This window comes from Symphalangus syndactylus, chromosome 13 (genome assembly GCF_028878055.3).
Source record: "Symphalangus syndactylus isolate Jambi chromosome 13, NHGRI_mSymSyn1-v2.1_pri, whole genome shotgun sequence".
Classification (NCBI taxonomy): Eukaryota; Metazoa; Chordata; class Mammalia; order Primates; family Hylobatidae; genus Symphalangus; species Symphalangus syndactylus.
Window position 1 is genome coordinate 116283956 of NC_072435.2, and position 22656 is coordinate 116306611.

General features: G+C 45.9%; 2 protein-coding genes and 1 long non-coding RNA gene across 14 annotated transcripts in view; 1 reads left to right on the plus strand and 2 right to left on the minus strand.

Annotated features, from left to right (window-relative positions):
* The window catches only part of RNF10 (ring finger protein 10), a 44431-nt gene extending 27939 nt beyond the window's left edge, over nt 1–16492 (plus strand). For 4 of the 11 annotated variants that reach the window (XM_063614663.1, XM_055237749.2, XM_063614666.1 and 1 more), the window contains 10 exons: nt 1363–1488; nt 1766–2042; nt 2229–2362; nt 3494–3611; nt 3850–3951; nt 5256–5411; nt 10217–10317; nt 14945–15002; nt 15106–15264; nt 15910–16492. In XM_063614663.1, coding sequence (XP_063470733.1) covers nt 1363–1488; nt 1766–2042; nt 2229–2362; nt 3494–3611; nt 3850–3951; nt 5256–5411; nt 10217–10317; nt 14945–15002; nt 15106–15264; nt 15910–15986 — 1308 coding nt within the window. In that variant the 3' untranslated portion in view covers nt 15987–16492. Of the gene's footprint in view, nt 1–1362; nt 1489–1750; nt 2043–2228; nt 2363–3493; nt 3612–3849; nt 3952–5255; nt 5412–10216; nt 10318–14944; nt 15003–15105; nt 15265–15909 lie in introns of those variants that run through there. The other 7 variants (XM_063614662.1, XM_055237748.1, XM_063614664.1 and 4 more) reach the window with 4 other exon arrangements.
* On the minus strand, nt 12918–14886 carry LOC134732061 (uncharacterized). Its single transcript, XR_010114980.1, has 2 exons — nt 14822–14886; nt 12918–14713 (listed from the first exon to the last, which is right to left on the minus strand). It is a non-coding gene; the product is annotated as an uncharacterized lncRNA (long non-coding RNA).
* A 1853-nt stretch (nt 16493–18345) lies between the features above and the next one.
* Nucleotides 18346–20835, minus strand: POP5 (POP5 homolog, ribonuclease P/MRP subunit). Of its 2 annotated transcripts, XM_055237813.2 has the most exons (5): nt 20616–20759; nt 20388–20530; nt 19068–19217; nt 18811–18894; nt 18346–18709 (listed from the first exon to the last, which is right to left on the minus strand). In XM_055237813.2, exons 1-5 carry the CDS (start codon nt 20633–20635, stop codon nt 18615–18617), a joined length of 492 nt encoding a protein of 163 aa, XP_055093788.1. In that variant the 5' UTR covers nt 20636–20759; the 3' UTR covers nt 18346–18614. The 2 variants fall into 2 exon arrangements, with proteins under 2 accessions (XP_055093788.1, XP_055093789.1); XM_055237814.2 differs by lacking the exon at nt 19068–19217 and having other exon boundaries at nt 20616–20835.
* Between the last annotated feature and the right edge of the window lie 1821 nt (nt 20836–22656).

The following is a 22656-nucleotide window of genomic DNA, read 5'->3' on the forward strand; positions in this document are numbered from 1 at the left end:
TTTGATAGGACCTGTGCTATACACATTGATCTCACTTAAGCTTCTAGTGTGGTAGATAGAACTATCCCTTTTCATGGATGAGGAAACGGAATCCTGGGTTGGGTAATTTGCTAGTAAGGGATGCAGCTGGTATTTGAATTCCCTTCTCCCTGACTGACTCCCAAGGGCTTCTTGGGTAGAGTCCTGTATATTTAACTTTTGCTTTCTTTTTGTAATACATTGCAGCCATATTTGTTCAAATGCCATTACAGACATAAGAAAGGCTACATAGAATTAGAGCTGTCCAGGCTGAGGTAGAGTTAGCTAAACCCTTCCTACTACTCTGGACCTCTGTCTGAGCATAGTTTTTAAAAACTAGGTTAGTTTCATGTTCTTAGGTTTCTGTTCTGGAAGTTTTTTGTATAGTGTTGTTAGTGTCAGATTCTCTTTTATTTATTTTTTTTAACTTTTAAGTTCCGGGGTACAAATGCAGGTTGTTACATAGGTAAACCTGTGTCATGGGGGTTTGTTATACAGATTTTCACCCAGGTATTAAGCTTAGTACCCATTAGTTATTTTTCCTGATCCCCTCCCTCCTCCCACTCTCCACCCTCTGATAGGCCTCAGTGTGTGTTCCCCTCTATGTGTCCATGTTTTCTCATCATTTAGCTCCCACTTAGAAGTGAGAACATGCGTGCGATATTTGGTTTTTCTTTTTTTTTTTTTTTTTGAGACAGAGTTTCGCTCTCGTTGCCCGGGCTGGAGTGCAGTGGCGTGATCTCGGCTCATCACAACCTCTGCCTCCCAGGTTCAAGTGATTCTCCTGCCTCAGCCTCCTGAGTAGCAGGAATTACAGGCATGCCCCACCGTGCCTGGGTTATTTTGTATTTTTAGTAGAGATGGGGTTTCTCCATGTTGGTCAGGGTGGTCTTGAACTCCCAACCTCAGGTTATCCGCCCACCTCAGCCTCCCAAAGTGCTGGGATTACAGGCATGAGCCATCACACCCGGCCGTATGTGTCTTTACAGTAGAATGATTTATATTCCTTTGGCTATATACCCAGTAATGGGATTGCTGGGTGAAATTGTATTTCTGTCTTTAGGTCTTTGAGGAATCACCACACTGTCTTCCACAATGGCTGAACTAATTTACACTCCCCAGTGTCAGATTCTAAGCAGATTGCAATCCTTAGTGGGTATTGCATGCGTTTTGCTTCCTGTTTCCCTCAAAGTTGAGATATTTAAGCACCTAACTCCTTCCCATTGGGTCTTATTGCCTTTTAACTTTTCGTCCTGTTGAGAGGCCATTCTAAGCCTTTGCCCTTCAAGCTAAGTGTGTTTCTGGAAACTTAACCTTCTCTGGTGTTCTCTCTGGTCGCGTTAGACTCGGGAAGAGGCTCTGTCGGGATTGGCTGGAAGCAGAGGGGAGGTCACTGGTGTTGTGGCTGCTCTGGAACAACTGGTGCTGATGGCTCCCTTGGCGAAGGACTCTGTTTTTCAACCCAGGAAGGTTAGTGTGTTCCTGTTACTAAGTGGCTGCCATTCCTCAAATGCTGCCATTGAGCTGGTCGGCATTACTGTGAGATCTTAACCTTCTCAAGAGAAGAGGGGACAAATGAGTATTTTCTGTATGCTTGTTATTAGTTCTTTCCCCAGGGGTGTTAAATCAGTGAACACGACAGCCAAGATAAACATCTAGGGAGCTTGGCTTTTAGGCCTACATTTGCCACATTGCTTTTGGAAAGCAGGAGATATACTTTCTGTTGACCTAGAGTTTGCTGCAACAGGGTGTGCTGGAGTATCTGTCTGCCTTCGATGAAGAAACCACGGAAGTTTGTTCTCTGGACACTCCTTCTAGACCTCTAGCTCTCCCTCTGGTAGAAGAGGAGGAAGCAGTGTCTGAACCAGAGGCTGAGGGGTTGCCAGAGGCCTGTGATGACTTGGAGTTAGCAGATGACAATCTTAAAGAGGGGACCATTTGCACTGAGTCCAGCCAGCGGGAACCCATCACCAAGTCAGGCTTCACACGCCTCAGCAGCTCTCCTTGTTACTACTTTTACCAAGGTGAGGGTGCCTGAAGAGAGGGCTGGGTTGCCACAGAGGTGTTTCAGAGGTGACCCAGTGCTCTAAGCAGAGGAGCGCCACTAGATCCTGTGGCTTGGGTGGCTTGAGCCCTTGGGCATGGGGAGGGGTGGGGAGCCTTCTGGGGACTGGCCAAGACTGGTGTGTGATAGAGCCCCTTGTCCTCAGCGGAAGATGGGCAGCACATGTTCCTGCACCCTGTGAATGTGCGCTGCCTCGTGCGGGAGTACGGCAGCCTGGAGAGGAGCCCCGAGAAGATCTCGGCAACTGTGGTGGAGATTGCTGGCTACTCCATGTCTGAGGTGAGGCCTTCCTGTAGAAATGGAGGGTCAGGCAGCAGTATTCACCTAATCTCTTTGAGGTAGGCCGAGCCATCCTAAGTTCACAAACCTTCAAGGCCTTTAGTTTTTGTATTTTTTAGTCTGTCAGTGATATTGCTGTGAATTCTTTGTAAGTGAAGTGTCCCCTCAGCATGCCAGGGTTCTGTTAAATCAGTTAGTGCTGTTCCCTGCTTCTCTGGCTCATTGATTGTAGTTTGGGGATGTAGATATTTCTTCGTTTTATTCAAGATGGAGTTTATTTGTGTTTCTTTTCCTCCTTATTGCTTGGAAGAAATGTCACAAATTTGTTGTAAGATTTAAAATTAGACTCTGAGTACTATAAATTTTTCATCAAACAATATGCAGAAAAAGAATAGAAATGAAAATAAATGGGCTGGATATGGTAGCTCACACCTGTAATCCCAGCACTTTTGGGAGGCCTACTCAGGCAGATTGCTTGAGGCTAGGAGTTTCAGACCAGCCAGGGCATTTCTACAAAAAATACAAAAAAAATTAGCTGGGTGCGATGATGTGCACCTGTAGTCCCAGCTCCTCAGGCGGCTGAGGCAGAAGGATCACCTGAGCCGGGGAGATCAAGTCTGCAGTGAGCCGGCCTGGGCGACGGAGCAAGACCATGTCTCAAAAAAAAAAAAAAAGAAAAAATTGGGCTTCATTTTTTACTATTTCAGGCCAAGTGTCTTTCAATAGGGAGATCTGCTTTATCTTCCTTCCCAGTTATTCTGTCAGTGGTTCCCAGGTTTTTTCTGTTCTGTTTTTCTGCCAACAAATAACTTTTTATCTTCTCTGTTCGTCCCCCTCAGCTGTGGGCCCTTGAAAAATCAGAAACAGTTGATGGGCTTTAGATTATTTGTTGCCAGACTCAGTTCACTCCTTTGCAGTACAAACCAAAAATAACTGGATTTGGTTGCTTATTCCACCTTGCTGTAGGTTGACAGTTTCTCTTTGGCTTGTCAAAATGAGGATAATTGAGCACTACTGTTTCCAGCCCCAGTGCTGGCTGTGTTATGTATATATTGTTGGATATTGGGGTTAGGACCCCCTGCTTTCAGTTAGGCTTTCTTTTGTTGAGTATTGGTCCTTTTTCCAATGTAGGATGTTCGACAGCGTCACAGATATCTCTCTCACTTGCCACTCACCTGTGAGTTCAGCATCTGTGAACTGGCTTTGCAACCTCCTGTGGTCTCTAAGGAAACCCTAGAGATGTTCTCAGGTGAGAATGCCCCTGCTCTGCTTCTCTTTATAGTAGGGTTCAGGGATTCTTGTGGCTAGAAACCCAGTGTGGGAGGAAACTTATGGAACTGTATCATGAGTCTTAGTACCTCCTAAACACTTCATCTGTTCATCTAGTCCAGCTGGGCCTACTGGTGTGGGCTTAGCTGCAAATACTGGGAGGAGGTAATGACCAGGTTGTCCTGGGTCTACCTCTTTACAACTTGACCAATCCGCAGATGACATTGAGAAGAGGAAACGTCAGCGCCAAAAGAAGGCTCGGGAGGAACGCCGCCGAGAGCGCAGGATTGAGATAGAGGAGAACAAGAAACAGGGCAAGTGTAAGTTCAGGAACTTTAATCTTTGACTAGTACTGCTGTACATCATTGTATGGAACTCTGTGTCTGGGACCCAGGACCAGACCTTAGCCACTTGTTTTCTTCAGCTTTTAATTGTGAATCATGAGAGCACCTCCTTAATAGGCTTGCTTGCAAATATAATGAGTTAATATGGGTCAAAGTGCCTAGCACATAGTAAGGATTAAGGTGAAATTCAGCCTTGGTAATAGTGGGTGATATAAACCTGTTCCAGAGATGGGAATTGGGGCTTCGCTAAGAATGCTGGGGGCCATCGTTCCCCATGCTCTCTGGATCACTGACCTGACCTCTGACTCTTTATGAAAGGGGACAGCTATACACAGCAAGTCTGCCAGGTGGGTCTGATAAGATGGAAACTTTGATAGACTAGGAAGTGCAGGAAGTTGGATTTAAGAGATCTTTCGTAGCAGTAAGCACAGCCTTTTGATCTGGTTCTCCAAAATAAGTTTCATTGAATCCAGGGTATTAGTGTAACATGAGGTCCCATTATCCACTAGAAACAAGGAATTGAGTCCTTGGTCCAGAAAAGGACTTTGGTGTTTTGACTCCATATGGCATGGAAACATATGTTTTATATCTCAAGTGGGGTAAGTGTATACTTGGGGTCCCAACACTGTGTAAGTGTTTGGCACATGTCCTGAACTTTGAGAAGACTGATATTTCGGGAATAGGATTTTTCGTTTTAACCTTTTTATTATGGAAATATCAAGACAAGTAGAACAGTGTAATTAACCCTCGTGTTTGTTACCCAGCCTCAATTATGAATAGTTAGAACAAGGTTAACTATATTAAACAAAGATATTATAGAAGGACAGTTATTGTAAATTTGGGTTTTAGCTTCTGTCTGCATTCTCTAGACCTTTGGGGGTACACATGTATGATGTCCTCAACTGTTGGAAACTATTTGAAAAATTCAGGCCAGGTGTGGTGGCTCACGTCTGTAATCCTAACACTTTGGGAGGCCAAGGTGGGCAGATCACTTGAGCTCAGGAGTTCAAGACCAGGCTGGGCAACATGGTGAAACCCCATCTCTTTAAAAATTCAAAAAATTAGCTGGGTGTGGTGGCACGTGCCTGTGGTCCCGGCTACTCAGGAGGCTGAGGTGGGAGGATTGCTTGAGCCTGGGAGGCAGAGGATGCAGTGAGCAGAGATCGTACCACTACACTCCAGCCTGGGTGACAGAGTGAGACCCCATCTCAAAAAAAAAAAAAAAAAAAAATTTGAAGAGTTCTGTGAATGGGTTTACAAGGGTTATCTTTCCTTTGCAGACCCAGAAGTCCACATTCCCCTCGAGAATCTACAGCAGTTTCCTGCCTTCAATTCTTATACCTGCTCCTCTGATTCTGCTTTGGGTCCCACCAGCACCGAGGGCCATGGGGCCCTCTCCCTTTCTCCTCTCAGCAGAAGTCCAGGTTCCCATGCAGGTAAACAGGTGAAATTTAATGAATTCACTCATCAGCTAGACCTTATGCAAAGCTTTGGTGTCTGAGTTTACAACCCCGGCCCACTCAGCATGGTGTGGACTTCAGGGGCATAACCTTACTTTGGTAGTCCTGAGGTACATCAAATTCTTAACATTTATTCATCCTTCTCACTTGCTATACTGACTGCTTTACCCTGTCAGCTTCTAAGCACCTCAAGGAGCTCTTTAGGCAGGATAGTTGCACCTGGATTCTGCCCTTTGGCCCACCTGTTTTTGTTTCTAGTTTTTTGTTTGAGATACTCCCCTGTATGCCTAAACATCTTTGTACATGTCTCTTTATTGTAGCATCGTTTTAATAGCTCAAAAAAAAAAACAAAACAGTTTAGAAAGCCTACCAATAAGAAAATGACTAAATTATAGTATTTATACTGTAAAATATTTCACACCAGAAGACTGGGTACGGTGGCTCATGCCTGTAATCCCAGCACTTTGGGAGGCCAAGGCGGGTGGATCATGAGGTCAGGAATTCAAGACCAGCCTGACCAACACGGTGAAACCCTGTCTCTACTGAAAATACAAAAATTAGCTGGGCATGGTGGCAGGCGCCTGTAGTCCCAGCTACTTGGGAGGCTGAGGCAACAGAATTGCTTGAACCTGGGAGGCGGAGGTCGCAGTGAGACGAGGTTGCGCCACTGGACTCCAGCCTGGGCAACAGAGTGAGACTTTGTCTCTCAAAAAAAAAAAAAAATTCACACCTGTTAAAGCAGGGAATATAGTTCTTCTATTCACATACTAGTGGGAAGATAAAACTAATTTGTAGAACAAAAATAAATGTTTGTGGGTTTAAAAAAACACCACCACCACCACAAAACTAAAGCATTTCATTATGGGTGTGTGTATATATATGTAAATGTATAGAAAAACTTCTGTTAGAAGGCAGGGGAGGAAATAAAAAAACTTTTTTTTTTTTTTTTTTTTTTGAGACAGAGTCTTGCTCTGTCACCCAGGCTGGAGTGCAGTGGCGCAATCTCGGCTCACTGCAAGCTCCATCTCCCGGGTTCACGCCATTCTCCTGCCTCAGCCTCTCTGAGTAGCTGGGACTACAGGCGCCCGCCACCACGCCCAGCTAATTTTTTTTGTATTTATAGTAGAGACGGGGTTTCACCATGGTCTCAATCTCCTGACCTCGTGATCCGCCCGCCTCGGCCTCCCAAAGTGCTGGGATTACAAGCGTGAGCCACTGCGCCCGGCCTAAAAAAATTATATGTATAGAAAAGAATTGAAGGCCAGGACAGTGGCTCACACCTGTAATCTCAGCACTTTGGGAGGCCAAGGTGGGCAAGATCCCCTTGAGCTCAGGAGTTCAAGACCGACCAAATTTTGTCTCTACAAAACATACGAAATTTAGCCGGGTGTGGTAGTGTGCACCTGTAGTCCCAGCTACTTGGGAGGCTGAGGTTGGGGGATGGCTTGAGCCTAGGAGGCAAAGGTTGCAGTGAGCCCAGATTGGGCCACTGCACTCTAGCCTGGGCAACACAGCCAGACCCTCTCAAAAAAAAAAATACTGAGACAGATGTGTTCCAAATTGGTAGTAGTGTTACATTCTAAGGAATGAGACTGGATTGAAATGTTCAAATGGGCCTTTAGCCTTAAAAAAGTTTGTCTTATATATAAAGAATGTTTAAAGTGTTATGAAATTAAACACTTATTAAAGAGTTACTATAATTTCAGAGAACTATCTTTTGTGATCTTCATTCTGCCTGGCACATGGTTTATTAATTTCTTTTTTTTTTTTTGAGATGGAGTCTAGCTCTGTCACCCAGGCTGGAATGCACTGGTGCAATCTCAGCTAACTGCAACCTCTGCCTCCCGGGTTCAAGCGATTCTCCTGCCTCAGCCTCATGAGTAGCTGGGATTACAGGTGTGCGTCACCATGCCTGGCTAATTTTTATATTTTTAGTAGAGATAGCGTCTCTCCATGTTGGCCAGGCTGATCTCGAACTCCTGGCCTCAAGTGTTCTGCCTGCCTCAACCTCCCAAAGTGCTGGGATTGCAGGTGGGAGCTGCTGTGCCCAGCCTGTTTGTTTTTAAGAGATAGGGTCTTGCTCAGTGCTGTGGTGCAATCGTAGCTCACTGTAGTCTTGAACTCCTGGGCTCAAGTGATCTCCTGCCTGAGCCTCCCAGAGTGCTGGGATTACAGGTGTGAACCACTGCACCTGGCCAAGAGAGATACTTTTTGATGCTTACGACTGATTTCTCAGGCATTCTTGTTTTGTTTTGTTTCGTTTCAGACAGAGTTTCGCTCTTGTTGCCCAGGCTGGAGTGCAATGGTGCAATCTTGGCTTACTGCAACCTCCGCCTCCTGGGTTCAAGCGATTCTCCTGCCTCAGCCTCCAAGTAGCTGGGATTACAGGCATGCGCCACCACGCCTGGCTAATTTTGTATTTTTAGTAGAGACAGGGTTTCTCCATGTTGGTCAGGCTAGTCTCTAACTCCCGACCTCAGGTGATCCGCCAGCAGACCTCAGGTGATCGCCGACCTCAGGTAATCCACCTGCCTTGGCCTCCCAAAGTCCTGGGATTACAGGCGTGAACCACCGTGCCTGGCCTCTGTCGGGCATTCTTAAAGTGTCCATCATTGGAATATTTAAAACTTTGGTGACCATTTTGTTCATATGCATACCATTTTGCAGATTAGGAACCTGTGGCTGAGGCAGGTACTTAGTGGCAAGAACTGGGATTAGAACCTGGTTCTTGAGGACTGCACTACTGTGACACTCTTCTGTTTAACTGAAAAAGGAGCACACGAAGGACTATGGCAGATCATTAAATACATTATTTGTGATACGCTTTTTTTTTTTTTTTTTTTTTTGAGACAGGGTCTCACTCTGTCGCCCAAGCTGGAGTACAGTGACACAATCTCGGCTCACTGCAACCTCTGCATCCCAGGTTGAAGCAATTCTTGTGCCTCAGCCTCCCGAGTAGCTGGGATTACAGGCATGCACCACCATACCCTGTTAATTTTTGTATTTTTAGTAGAGATGGGGTTTCGCCATGTTGGCCAGGTTGGTTTCAAACTCATGGCCTCAAGTGATCTGCCTGCCTCGGCCTCCCAATGTGCTGGGATTACAGGCCTGAGCCACTGTGCCCAGCCTATCTGTGATACCAAGATTGTGTTTTCACATAGTGTCTTTTCTTTTTTTTTTTTTTTTTTTGAGATGGAATCTTGCTCTTTTGCCCAGGCTGGAGTGCAGTGGCGCAATCTCGGCTCACTGCAAGCTCCGCTTCCCGGGTTCACGCCATTCTCCTGCCTCAGCCTCTCCGAGTAGCTGGGACTACAGGCGCCTGCCACCACGCCCGGCTAATTTTTTGTATTTTTTAGTAGAGACGGGGTTTCACCGTGGTCTCGATCTCCTGACCTTGTGATCCGCCCGCCTCGGCCTCCCAAAGTGCTGGGATTACAAGCGTGAGCCACCGCGCCCGGCCCACATAGTGTCTTTTCTGAAAGCTGCTTTTTGTTTTGTTTTGTTTTGGACGGAGTCTCACTCTGTCGCCCAGGCTGGAGTGCAGTGGTGCAATTTTGGCTCACTGCAACCTCCCCCTCGAGGGTTCAAGCGATTCTCCTGCCCCAGCCTCCCGAGTAGCTGGGACTACAGTGCGTGCCACCATGCCTGGCTAATTTTTTGTATTTTTAGTAGAGATGGGGTTTCACCCTGTTAGCCAGGATGGTCTCGATCTCCTGACCTCGTGATCTGCCTGCCTTGGCCTCCCAAAGTGCTGGGATTACAGGCGTGAGCCACACCCAGCCTTTTTTTTTTTTTTTAAGATAGAGTTTTGCTCTATCACCCAGGCTGGAGCACAGTGGCATGATCTCGGTTCACTGCAGCCTCCACTCCCCAGGTTCAAGTGATTCTCCTGCCTCAGCCTCCCAAGTAGCTGAGATTACAGGTGCCCGCCACCATGCCCAGCAAATTTTGTAATTTTAGTAGGGATGGGGTTTTGCCATGTTGGTCAGCCTGGTCTCGAACTCCTGACCTCAGGTGATCCACCCACCTCAGCCTCCCAAAGTGCTGGGATTACAGCGTGACCACTGCACCCGGCTTTTCTGAAAGTTTAAGCTTTTAATGTATTTAAGCAAGAGCAATTGGTTAGTCCTAGTAATAAGAGTGCTGACCGTGTGAGGGCCTGCTGCTGGGGGAGAGAATAGGGTCCCTCTCGTCCAACACTGTTCAGGGCAGTGGATAGACTGATCTGTGGGAAGTGTTCAGCTCTAATCAGAAAGGATAGAGAAGTGTATTACCTAGGGAGTATCGGGGAAAAGTTTGCATCCTCGTGCTGGATCTTGTTGTGTCTTGGATTCTAATTGGATACTCCCAGGTCATAGTGTCTACTATCGGGAATGTAAAGGCTGAGCTGATTAAATTTTATCTTTTTCTTGGAGCTATTTCATCCTTGTAAAACCAGTCCCTGACAGTACCTATCCTTGAGAGCCAGCCTTTGTGGAAAGTGTAGCATTTCAAAAGCAAATACTTTTTCTTACAGTAGGAGTAGATTCTACCATGACTTCTAGAGTTACTGTAACCATGAAGCTTTTCCCTCTTCCTATACCGGTCACTGATTTCACTGGTGATATTGTTGGCTTTTTAAGAACATGGGAGAGTTGAAAGTTGGATCAATGTTTGCTTTTTTTTTTTTTGAGGGGATGATTTGTAATTTTCCAGACCTGACTCAGGGCTCACTCATCTCTCTTGTTAAGGACATTCCTTGGAACGTGACGAATATAATCAGGTCTCTGGTTCCCTTTCAGACTTTCTGCTGACCCCTCTGTCACCCACTGCCAGTCAGGGCAGTCCCTCATTCTGCGTTGGGAGTCTGGAAGAAGACTCTCCCTTCCCTTCCTTTGCCCAGGTAAATCCTTTGCTTGTGAAGCAGTCCAGGGATATTTAACATGAACTCTGCTGCTCATTATTATGGGAACCTCCTCCAGGGATTGTTACCTTTCATTCTAATACGGCTGGACAAATTGAGTCATCTGATGGGTAGGAGGGAAGTTAACTGCCTGTCTGAGCTTTATGCAGCATGGAGTTGGCAGAGGGCAGATTATGTCATAGACGTCCCCTCTGTTGGAAAAGGAGAGACTTAACAGGCTAATGTTGCACTGACTCTAATAATCATGGGACCCATTCTTAAGAGGAGAAAGCTCGTGGATTTAGTTCTCAGATGTTACTGTAGACGTACCCAGGAAAGAGGCCAAGAATAGCTGAGGGAGAATCAGAGTTTAGAATATTTTAAAAATCATTTGATACTTGTGTACTGGATACTATTGTAGGGGCTGGGGATACAGCATCAATTTTAACTGGTCTCTGGTTCTAGGACCTCTGATTCAGGTGGTATTTGTCTGTTACATAAAATAAGCCATTTCTCTTCACTTTGAGAGGGGAAGATTGCCTTGGTTATACTGTACCTAGCCAAAGCAGCTTCCTTGGAGCTGGGTGGGGGAACGATAGGCTAGTGAGGCTTGCTGTGAAACCACTTTGTTAATCTCTAAGATAACAAGCTAATACTCAGCATTCCTGCATTCAGATAAGTGAGGAAGATGGATGGACAGCTTGACATGTGCCCTTGTAAGAAGTCCGTATAAACTTCTTTGAGGCTAGTGTAGAATCATTATCTTGACAGTTCTTTTTTTTATTTTTATTTTTATTTTTTTTGAGATGGAGTCTTGCTCTGTCCCCTAGGCTGGAGTTCTGTGGCACGATCTCGGCTTACTGCAAGCTCTGCCTCCCAGGTTCACGCCATTCTCCTGCCTCAGCCTCCCGAGTGGCTGGGATTACAGGCGTCTGCCACCACACCCGGCTAATTTTCTGTATTTTTAGTAGAGACAGGGTTTCACCATGTTAGCTAGTATGGTCTCAATCTCCTGACCTTGTGATCTGCCCGCCTCGGCCTCCCAAAGAGCTGGGATTACAGGTGTGAGCCACCACGCCCGGCCATTGACAGTTCTTTAGAGCAGTTGATATGGATCTTTCTTATGTAATTATAGTAGTTTGCACTGAGAAATAAGCAAGAATTGAGCTTTGGTAAGGAGGGTTCCGAAGTCAAGGAACATGAAATAATTGTGGGGTTGAGGTGAGAAGAGAGGGGGATCCTGAAAATTAACTGCTGGACTTCAGAGGTGATTAACAAGTGGCTCCCAGGAGTTATGCCAAATACTTAAGTTTTTTTTTTTTCTGAGATGAAGTCTTGCTTCTGTCCCTGAGGCTGGAGTGCAATGGCGTGATCTTGGCTCACTGCAACCTCCGCCTCCCGGCTTCAAGCGATTCTCCTGCCTCAGCCTCCCGAGTAGCTGGGGTTGGGTTACAGGCGCCTGTCACCATGCCTGGCTAATTTTTTTTTTTTTTTGAGACGGAGTCTCGCTCTGTCGCCCAGGCTGGAGTGCAGTGGCGCAATCTCAGCTCACTGCAAGCTCCGCCTCCCAGGTTCACGCCATTCTCCTGCCTCAGCCTCTCTGAGTAGCTGGGACTACAGGCGCCCGCCACCATGCCCGGCTAATTTTTTGTATTTTTAGTAGAGATGGGGTTTCACCGTGGTCTCGATCTCCTGACCTCGTGATCCACCCGCCTCAGCCTCCCAAAGTGCTGGGATTACAAGCGTGAGCCACCGCGCCCGGCCTCCCGGCTAATTTTTGTATTTTTAGTAGAGACAGGGTTTTACCATGTTGGCCAGGCTGGTCTAGAACTCCTGACCTCAGGTGATCCACCTGCCTTGGCCTCCCAAAGTACTGGGATTACAGGCATGAACCACTGCGCCCAGCCTTTTTTTTTTTTTTTTTTTTTTAACTAGGCTTTATTGCTATTGCTTTTTTCCTTCCAACTTTATTTTGAAAAACAGAGTTGAAAGAATAGTATTATGAACACTTGCACTTTTGACCTAGATTCACTAATTGTTATTATTTTGCTGTTATATATTTGCTTTCTCTTTTTTCTGTGTTGAAAAGAAGTTGCAGATATCATGAATGATACTTTACCACTAAGTGCTTAGGAGATACATGCCAAAGAAAGTGGGATATTCGCCTATAGAACCACAATGATCACATTAGAGAAATTCCACTGCCACAATAATACCTAATATGGTGCATATTTATATCTCCCCATTTGTCTCAGTGTCCTTTATTTTCAACTCAGGGCAGAATCCCGTACTCCCTGCATTTAGTTGTCAAGTCTCTTTAGTGTCCTTTGATCTATAACCGTTCCTTTGCCCATATCCCCCCTTTTTTCTTTTCCCTTCCCTGGCCAGTTGTTTTATAGAATATCCTACAGTTTGGACTTGTATGATTTCTAATGAATGGATTCAGGTTAAACATTTAAACATTTTGGTAAGAATAAAACATAGGTGACATTTTGATTACCTTTTAAGAGTAAAACAATTCACATGTCAAACTATTTGGATACTGTCTCAGTCCATTTGTGTGACTATAAAAGATTACCCGAGGCCGAGTCATTTATCAAAAAAAAAAAAAAAAAAGTTTATTTGGCTCATGACTGTGCTGGCTGGAGGACTGGGCATCTGGTGAGTGCCTCAGGCTGCTTCCACTCATGGTACACGAAGTGAAGGGGTCCCTGCTTGTGAAGAGATCACATGGCAAGAGAGGAAGCAAGGAGGGGAGGAGGTGCCAGGCTGTCTTAAACAACTGTGTTCCTGTGCCCAGTTTCAAAATAGCCTTCAGCCAAGCTATTGAAGCAGCCTTTGTGAAACTGGACACACCAGCTACTTCAGATCCCTTCTGTGGTAAGGGCAGAGGTTGGAGTGCCCAGGGCTGTCAAACACACATGTACTGCCATTCCCACTTGGATCCAGTGGCAGACATCACTCATCAGCTCTTTCAGGAATGAATGCGAGAATAGGTCTTCCATCCCCCAGGGAGGGCATTAATCTGTTCATGAGGGGTCCACCCCCATGACCCAAACACCTCCCATTAGGTCCCCACTTCCAACACTGGGGATCAGATTTTAACATGAGGCTTGGGAGGGTCAAACGTCTAAACCATAAGAGACCCAAACTCCTAGAGACAAAGGGAGAAGTTCACCAAAGTGGAACATAATGAAGAAAGGTTATTTAATGAAATCGGCATCTGCCAACACAAACTCATCTTGAGTAATAGGCATTCCTCACTTTGGAATATATGATTTAAGGACAAGGCATCCCTGCTTGAACCCCATGGGGTTTGTCTGTTGATATTTTTCCAGGAATAAAGTGTTCCCTGCCTTTTAAGTGGCATATTTGCAGTTGGGGCTCATAGTGGCCTTCAGCAGTTACAAAGCTGGCCTTGGCCAAGTAGAATGAAAATTCCTCAGGGGCATGAGGATTGTTCTGATTTTATTGTCCTTGCAGGAATTTTACTGGCCTGTGGTTGGATCTGAAAGTTAATGATTAAGGAGTTATTGGAAAAGCAGACTAAAAGGTAGTCAGGGGCTGTTGAAGCAGTGTCAGGAGAGAGTTTAATTAGTTTTCATGGCTTTAGGTAACTGAAGTTTAGTAGCCATGTGGTTTAAAACTGGAGGGTACTTGGCTGGGCACGGTGTCTCATGCCTGTAATCCCAGCACTTTGGGAGGCCAAGACCTGAGGTCAGGAGTTCGAGACCAGCCTGACCAACATGGAGAGACCCCGTCTTTACTAAAAATACAAAAATTAGCCGGGCATGGTGGTGCATGCCTATAATCCCAGCTACTGAGGAGGATGAGGCAGGAGAATCAATTGAAGCTGGGAGGCAGAGGTTGCGGTAAGCCAAGATTTGTGCCATTGCACTCTGCCTGGGCAACAAGAGCGAAACTCCATCTCAAACAAAACAAAAAAAACTGGAGGGTACTAGGCCGGGCACAGTGGCTCACGCCTATAATCCCAGCACTTTGGGAGGCCAAGGTGAGTGGATTAACTGAGGTCAGGAGTTCAGGATCAGCCTGGCCAACATGGTGAAACCCTGTCTCTACTAAAAGAAAATCCAAAAATGAGCCAGGCGGGTGCCTGTAATCCCAGCTACTTGGGAGGCTGAGACAGAATTGCTTGAACCCGGGAGGCACAGGTCGCAGTGAGCCAATATTGTGCCATTGCACGCCAGCCTGGGCAACAAGAGCGAAACTGTCTAAAAAAAACTGGAGGGTACTACCCACTGCTTTCTCAGACAGACTGATGTTTTTAGGGGTCCCAAGAAGGGCAGAAAAACTTACCAGAAAGTCAGAATTCCCAATTTGAGGGTCTCAGTAAGAATCTCTTATGCCTTCTTTGCAGTGTTCTTTATACCATTTCCTAAGGAACAAACAGCTTATGGTTTACCAGCTTGTGGGTTTCATTGCCATTTCCATTAGCCAGGATATAGAGGACATGACTAGAACAGTGTGTTAAGGAGAGAAGTACCTGGAAAATATTTTCAAAGGTGATAGTTGGTTCTGTGCCTCTCCAGTCAGTCAAGGTAGGTCTGAAAAAGAAGTGGGACCAGCTACTTAAATTCTCTCCCCCACTTCTTTCCCACTTTGGCAGATGCTGAGGGTTGGAAAAGCAAAAGCAGATGTGTGGCCCAAAACTGCTCCAAAGAAAGGTGAGGATGGTCCACTGGTGAAGGGGGAGTTTGGCTCCTTTCCATAAAAGGCTGTTTCTAGAAAAAGAGTTGTTTCTATAGTTTTAACACTAGTATTTTTTAGATGAGAACAGCTTAGTTCCTCCTGCCCCTGTGGACAGCGATGGGGAGAGTGATAATTCAGACCGTGTTCCTGTGCCCAGTTTTCAAAATTCCTTCAGCCAAGCTATTGAAGCAGCCTTCATGAAACTGGACACACCAGCTACTTCAGATCCCCTCTCTGGTAAGGGCAGAGGCTGGAGTGCCCAGGGTTGTCAAACATACTACACATGTACTGCCATTCCCGCCTGGATTCAGTGGCAGACATCACTAATTAGGCTCTTTCCCTTCTGAACCCTTCAGCACACTCTAGTGTCATTTAAATAATACTCCATTTGGTATGTCAGATAGGACCTATTTGCCACCCCAGAGTAATTGATGATGCCTGAAAGTGAAATTCTGAGGAACTCTTCCAAGATACAGTGGGGTGTACAACCTGTATCCTTTAGAATCTTGAGTTGGTACACAGTGGCTAATTAGATGGAGAAATCAGTCTCAAAGCCTGTTGCACTCCGTTCGTGACTAGACAAGAATCACATACGTATGGTGTGCTATGTGCCTAGCACTGTGCTAATTTTATTCTCCCAACAACCACATTAAATGGGTGTACCTCACGTTACAGATGGGGAAACTGAGATCCAGGGGGGTAAAAGTGACTTGCCCAAAGACACCCACTTGGTGTATACCAAGACTGGTATTGGCATCTAGGGCAGTCTAATTCCAGAGCCTCCAATCTTAGTTCCTACTCTGTGACTCTCAGTAATGAAAACTGGCCAGGGGACAAGGGATGGCATTTTAAGTTAAGCTCTCTTTCTGTGTCTCCCTTTAGAAGAGAAAGGAGGAAAGAAAAGAAAAAAACAGAAACAGAAGCTCCTGTTCAGCACCTCAGTCGTCCACACCAAGTGACACTACTGGCCCAGGCTACCTTTTCCATCTGTTTTTTTTGTTTTTGTTTTTTTCCCCCATGCTTTTGTTTGGCTGCTGTAATTTTTAAGTATTTGAGTTTGAACAGATTAGCTCTGGGGGGAGGGGGTTTCCACAATGAGGGGGAACCAAGAAAATTTTAAATACAGTGTATTTTCCAGCTTCCTTTCTTTACACCAAAATAAAGTATTGACACTCACAAGAGATCTCTTCCTACCAAGGTTTTTAGTTCATTGCCAGTTTAGTCTTTTTGACCCATGTGTAATCAATTTTTCTCAACCCAAAATAAGATTGAGTCCCTTTCAGATGCATTAGAGCAGTCCAGCCCAGAATGGCACACACTGCTCTGCTGTAGCATCATGTCAGGGCTTCCTGGGCTCAGCACACCTCTCAGTTTATCTTTTAAAAAAAACAGCTGAATCTTTACTACCTATTTAGTTCTCCTTGTTAAAGAAATGAGTGGGAATAAAATGGATTTAGGACACCCAGTTTGAATTGCAGTTTATTTTTTTTCTGACACATGGCCAGGCTGTGGTGCCAGCTTAATGGAGTAGGCTGTCCTTGGCACTTGCATGTGTGAAAGGAGGGTTTTGCCTCTTCTTGAGCATGGCTTGAGTTGGTAAGGAAAGCTGTAACTCACGAAGCCCTGAGACCTGCTACCCCTAAGATAGAGCTTGTTTTCAGTGACTGGCTTGAGTCATAGGAAGAGGAGTCTTGATACAGCTGCAGGAGAGCAGGGCCATCTGAAGCGGTAGCATTGCCACCATCTCCCTCTCATCTAGAGCAGTTTCCTTATGCCTTGGTTTGAGCTGAATTTGATGTGAATTCTTTTGCTGCTTAATAAAGTGACCTCTAGGTGCATTAGAATGCGAAGGCAAATAGTTGCAATAAATCACCTGCACAAGCAATGTAAGCTTTTTGTTTTGTTAAGTTCATTACAGGTAAGCTAGACAAGTTATTTCTTGAATAGGTTAACGTGACAGCTACTATGATATTGTGGGCTGTCTTTTTTGGTGTCAGGTTTAAATGGTTCTAGAGCTGGGCTTAGCTTTAACCTGCCATTTTAAAAGAAATCCTATCAGAAAATTTCTTGGATGGATGAGGGTGTTCTGGCCTCCAGATGAAGCGGGCATGTTGAAGCCAGAATCACCAGTATTTCTGTTAAATGTATATGGTACTTTCAGTCTCATCCATTGTATTATGGAGAAAACAGATCCCAGAAATGTCAGTAGGTAGCAGATCAAACCTGGATCACAAGTCTCCTGCCGTTCCTACTTCCTGTGAGTATGGCAGTCTGACTTGTCTTCAGGGTAAGGCGCAATAAGGAAGAGCGGAACTACAAAAACTACCTTAAGTTCCTTAAGTGGGCAGCTGCTACATGACCATGCAGTAATGATGTCAGATGAGGCCAGCACCCCCACCCCCAACCCAACTGCAAAAGTTGCATTTTTTGTTTGAGACAGAGTCTCGCTGTAGCCCAGGCTGGAGTGCAGTGGTGCGATCTCGGCTCACTGCAAACTCCGCCTCCCGGGTTCACGCCATTCTCCTGCCTCAGCCTCCTTAGCAGCTGAGATTACAGGCACCCGCCACCATGCCCGGCTAATTTTTTGTATTTTTAGTGGAGACAGGGTTTCACCGTGTTAGGCAGGATGGTCTTGATCTCTTGACCTCGTGATCCGCCCGCCTCAGCCTCCCAAAGTGCTGGGATTACAGGTGTGAGCCACTGCGCCCAGCCCAAAGTTGTATTTTTTAAGTTACTTGATTATTGGCAAGGAATCTGGTATCTGTAAGACTCTGTGGTTCAGTACTGAGATGGGCTAGAGATCTCTGCCAGTTCAGTTGCTGTGTCCCAACTAATATTTCTATTCCAAATGACTTGGCTTGCTTAGGGCCCATCTTGGGGCCGGGGGTACAAAGCTAGTATTGAAAATTTACACCAGGCACAGTGGCTCACCCTTTAATCCCAGCACTTTGGGAGGCCGAGGCAGGCCGATCACTTGAGGCCGGGAGTTCAACAGCAGCCTAGCCAACATGGCAAAACCCCGTCTCTACTAAAAATACAAAAATTAGCCAGACGTGGTGGTGCATGTCTGTAATCCCAGCTACTTGGAAGGCTGAGGTGGGAGAACTGCTTGAACCCAGGAGGCGGAGGTTGCAGTGAGCCGATACTGGGCCACTACACTCCAGCCTGGGTGATAAGAGTGAGACTGTCTCAAAAAAAAAAAAAAAAAGTTTAGTACCACATAGGGAGTCAGTCTTCCCACCAAGGCTAGGGATAGAGAACAGAGACTTGGCCAAGCATGGACTCCATAAGACCTTTTTGTAATATAAGTATGCTAAATGCCACGGAAACCAGATACATTTATTAAATCTACTCTTAGCCAAGCAATAAAGATGTCTACAGAATTCACAACCTGCAGCACTTCACCAGGGAATGCTAGGTAAAGGCAACTTCAGTTTAACTGAGTACTCCATTTCAAGTGGGTAATGTTCACTGGTTGGCAGCTATCCAGTTTGGAAAACGAAGATGCTGTTGCTACCCAGATTGTTCTGTTCAACAAGTGGGCCTGAAGCCTGAGCAGTGTAGTCAGCTGTGTGAGGAGCAGAGGTTCACTCCATTGCTTCTGCAGCCTCCTCACCTGACTCCTCCTCCTCCTCTAGTAAGCAGCTTCTTGTCACAGACTTCTGGATAGCTTCCCGCTCTCCTGGAGAAGGCAGATAACAGGGATGAAAGATGTCTTTGGGAGTGATTTCTTCAGCTTAAGGTCAGTCACTGCTCAGTGGGCACTGGGCTAGTGTTGCTTACCTTCATCAGTGCAGTTCTGCAACAAGATCAACAGCTGTCTTCTGTTGTACTGAATTAGGAACTTCTGACATGTTCTTATTGTACCTGGCATATGAGTTACTATGGTCAACAGCTTGTGAAAGGTCTCGACCTTACAGACTTTCAGAGGTAGGGGGAAGTGTCTTGTTAGCGGGACAGCAGGAAGACCCACCCACCAGTCTAGACTGAACTGTGAACGTGTCACCAGTTGAAAATCAGCCATACCACGTCACTCCTACCTCCCACATGTAACGTGTTGAAAAAGCATGGGTAACGGTGTCCTTTGTTCTCCAAGTACGTGATGAAGGGAAGAGCTGACCACACAAGCTGATAGAATTCTTTTCTGCATCGAAGTAGCACTATTCCAGTATAGGCATTGAGGTATCGAACTACAACAGGAAAAAAAAACATTTTGGAAAACTTTTGCTGTGTGTGGTGGCTCACGCCTGTAATCCCAGCACTTTGGGAGGCTGAGGCAGGCAGATCACTTTAAGTCAGGAGTTCGAGTCCAGCCTGGCCAACATGATGAAACCCCATCTCTACTAAAAATACAAAATTAGCCAGGTGTGGTGGTGCACGCCTGTAATTCCAGCCACTCAGGAGGCTGAGGCATGAGAATCGCCTGAACCCAGGAGGCAGAGGCAGCAATGACCCCTGATCTTGCTGCTGCACTCCAGCAGCCTGGGCAACAGCGAGACTTCCTCGAAAAAAGGAAAACTTTGAAAACTGGAGTAACAGCCTACTATGTGCCAAAAGTATGTTGTAGGCAAGTGGCACGTAGGATCTATCAGCGAGTAAAAGAGAAAAGCCAAAACACCCACTGTGTTGCATACCACTCAGAACTGGTGAATGAATTTAGAATTTAAAATGCTTTCTAATTCACTAGTTAATTCAATAAATAGGAGCAGGTAGGAGGCGATCCATTTTAATTTAGGAAAAACCCCCACAAAACCCTTGCCTGAAAAACAGGCTGTTTTACTGCATTTGGGCTCTGTAATTCTTGTAGCAGTCAGCTCTGAGTCTCACCTGACTTAGGAGAGTTAAGCCTATCTGCATTTAACTCTCCAGAAGTCAATCTCAAGCAAGGTAAAAGACGGAATTAATTTTAAGTGACGTGAAGGGCCCCTCTGTCCCAGCTCATCCTGTATTTACATATATTGACAATCATGTGTTGTGTACTTTACCAACTATTTAAGGGCTTTCCCGGGGGTACTTCTGACAATTTTTTTTCCATGTGATGTTAATGTAATCGGTCATACACAGCTTCCCTCATTTAATTCTCTATCCTATCAAATTCAATCACAACCAATTACAGAAATTACCTGTCAAGAAGGTAAAAAGAGGCCTCTAGCTCAAAGCCCCACTGCCTTCGGGCCCCTCCTCTTAGCGCTCTGCTAATTTCGGACTCTCGCTTGGGGTCCCAGCCGCTTAAAGAGATACCTTACAAAAAACGGTGCACGGGCTTGGCCACTCGTGCCCCTTCTTTCTTCCTCCGGCGCCTGCCCCCTCCACATCCCGCCATCCTCCCGGGTTCCCCTCGTCCCCCAGCGCCCTTGCACCCGCGAAGCCGATGGAGCAGGCGGCTGCGCCGAAAGTTCCGTGCACCCTGGCGATCGTGTCCCGTACGAGGCTGCTCAGAACTCGGTCATCGAGGCTTAGGCGGCAGCGGGGGTCGTCAGACACCAGTTCGCAGAGCAGGTACCTGCGGCAGGCGAGAGGAAGGTGGACACTAGCGGGGCCGCGAGGACCCAGCACGGCAATGGTTGGGTCCGGAAAGGAATGCTTACCTGTGCTTGAACCGCACCATGGCTGCCTCCGCGCTCTCCTGGCCGTCGTGCAAACCGGATGTGAGTTCCCTCCGCGGCCAATGGGGAGCTTGCTTCCGCAGCCTTTCAGCCGTTCAGAGAAGGAGACAGGATATTAGGGCGGAGCTAGAAAGTTGAGAGGCTGAAGTCTGTCAGCTTCCTCAAGCCCCGCCCAGCTGCGTTTGTAAGCGCGCATGCGTCCTGCGGAGGGTCACTGACTAGTTTGAGGGATGAACCCCGAGATGGAGCGGCTTGCAGCTGTAATGGGTGGTTCTGCTGCACACCGAAGTTTACAATACTGTGTAGGATGCAGCCGCTGCCCCTGGGGCCCTGGGAACCTTGCAGCACAGTTATGTATGCGAGTATATTCTCTCCCCAAGGTGAACGGTGGAGATTTTGAGGGCAAGACCCTGCACCTCACAGCCCAGGGATTGACAAACGGGAAATCGGACCTTTATTTTCAGATTTGAGCTCAGTTTAATTCTTCCATACAGCTAAATATGCTATTGCTGTTTGGGCCTTTCAACAATCTTAGGGAGGCGAGTGTGCCGTCTCGTTTTTTGCTCGCAGAAACAATACGTGGTCATTGTGTTTTCCATTTCCGTTTACCTTTTTTCTTTTTTTTAACAGAAAAGCACAAAGAAGCAAATAAATTATAATCCCAGCACTGAGAGAGAATAACTGTTGTCGTGTAGTGTGTTTTCTTCTGTCATTTTCCCCCTGGGCCAGCGGTTCTCAAAGTGTCTTCTGGGGACCCCTGAGATTTTCTAAACTCACTCGATTTAGGAGTCCCCGAAGTCAAAATTACTTTCATAATAATACTAAGATGTTACTTGTCTTTTTCATTCTCTCAGAGTGAACAGTGAAGTTTTCCAGAGGCTGCTTGACGTGATGACATCACGGCTCTAGGAATTGTGTATTGTTTTTTAAATATTTCTCAACTTTAATATCCATAGTAAATATAACCCACAAAACTAAAAGCTCTTGGGCATCTTCAGTAACGTATGTAAAGGGGTCCTGAGACAGAGAAAACAGTTTGAGAACTATGCCCTCTGTTAAATTATGTTTTTTCTTTTATTTTCTTTTTAAGTATTTTTTTAAAATGTCTTATGGGGTATTACATAAGGTATATATTCTTAAGTGTACATCTCAATGAACTTTTACATATGGATAGACTTCTATAACCACCTCCAAAATTAAAATAAAGAGCATTTCCAGTATCCCAGAAGGTTCCCTGAGCCCTCTTCCAGTCAAATTCCTTACTGCTATCACTATTACCACTTCTACCCTGCTAGATTAATTTTGCCTGCTCTTAAACTTGATATAAATGTTCTCCAGCATGTTTTCTTTTGTGTCTGGCTTCTTTTGCTCAACATGATTGTAAGATTGATTCCTGTTGTTTGGCTATATTTTCTTTTTTCTTTTTTTATTTTTAAGACAGAGTGTTGCTCTTGTTGCCCAGGCCGGAGTGAAATGGCACAATTTTGGCTGGCTGCAACCTCTGCCTCCTGAGTTCAAGCGATTCTCCCGCCTCAGCCTCCCGAGTAGCTGGGATTACAGGCACCTGCCACCACGACCAGCTCATTTTTGTATTTATTTATTTATTTTTTGAGACGGAGTCTCACTCTGTTGCCCAAGCTGGAGCACGGTCTCAGCTCACTGCAACCTCTGCCTCCTGGATTGAGGCGATTCTCCTGCCTCAGCCTCCGGAGTAGCTGGGACTACAGGTATGTGCCACCACAACTGGCTAATTTTTGTATTTTTAGTAGGAACAGGGTTTCACCATGTTGGCCAGGCTGGTCTCGAACTCCTGACCTCAGGTGATCCACCCACCTTGGCCTCCCAAAGTGCTGGGATTACAGGCGTGAGCTACCACACCTGGCCGTTTGGCTATATTTTCATGTCAACTGTTCAGCTACAATACTGTTTTTTCAGCTGTGCAGTATTGCATTGTTTGGACGTACCACTGTGAAGTTGGTCAGTATCCCCTTGGTAGATGTTTACATTATTTCTAGGTTTTCTT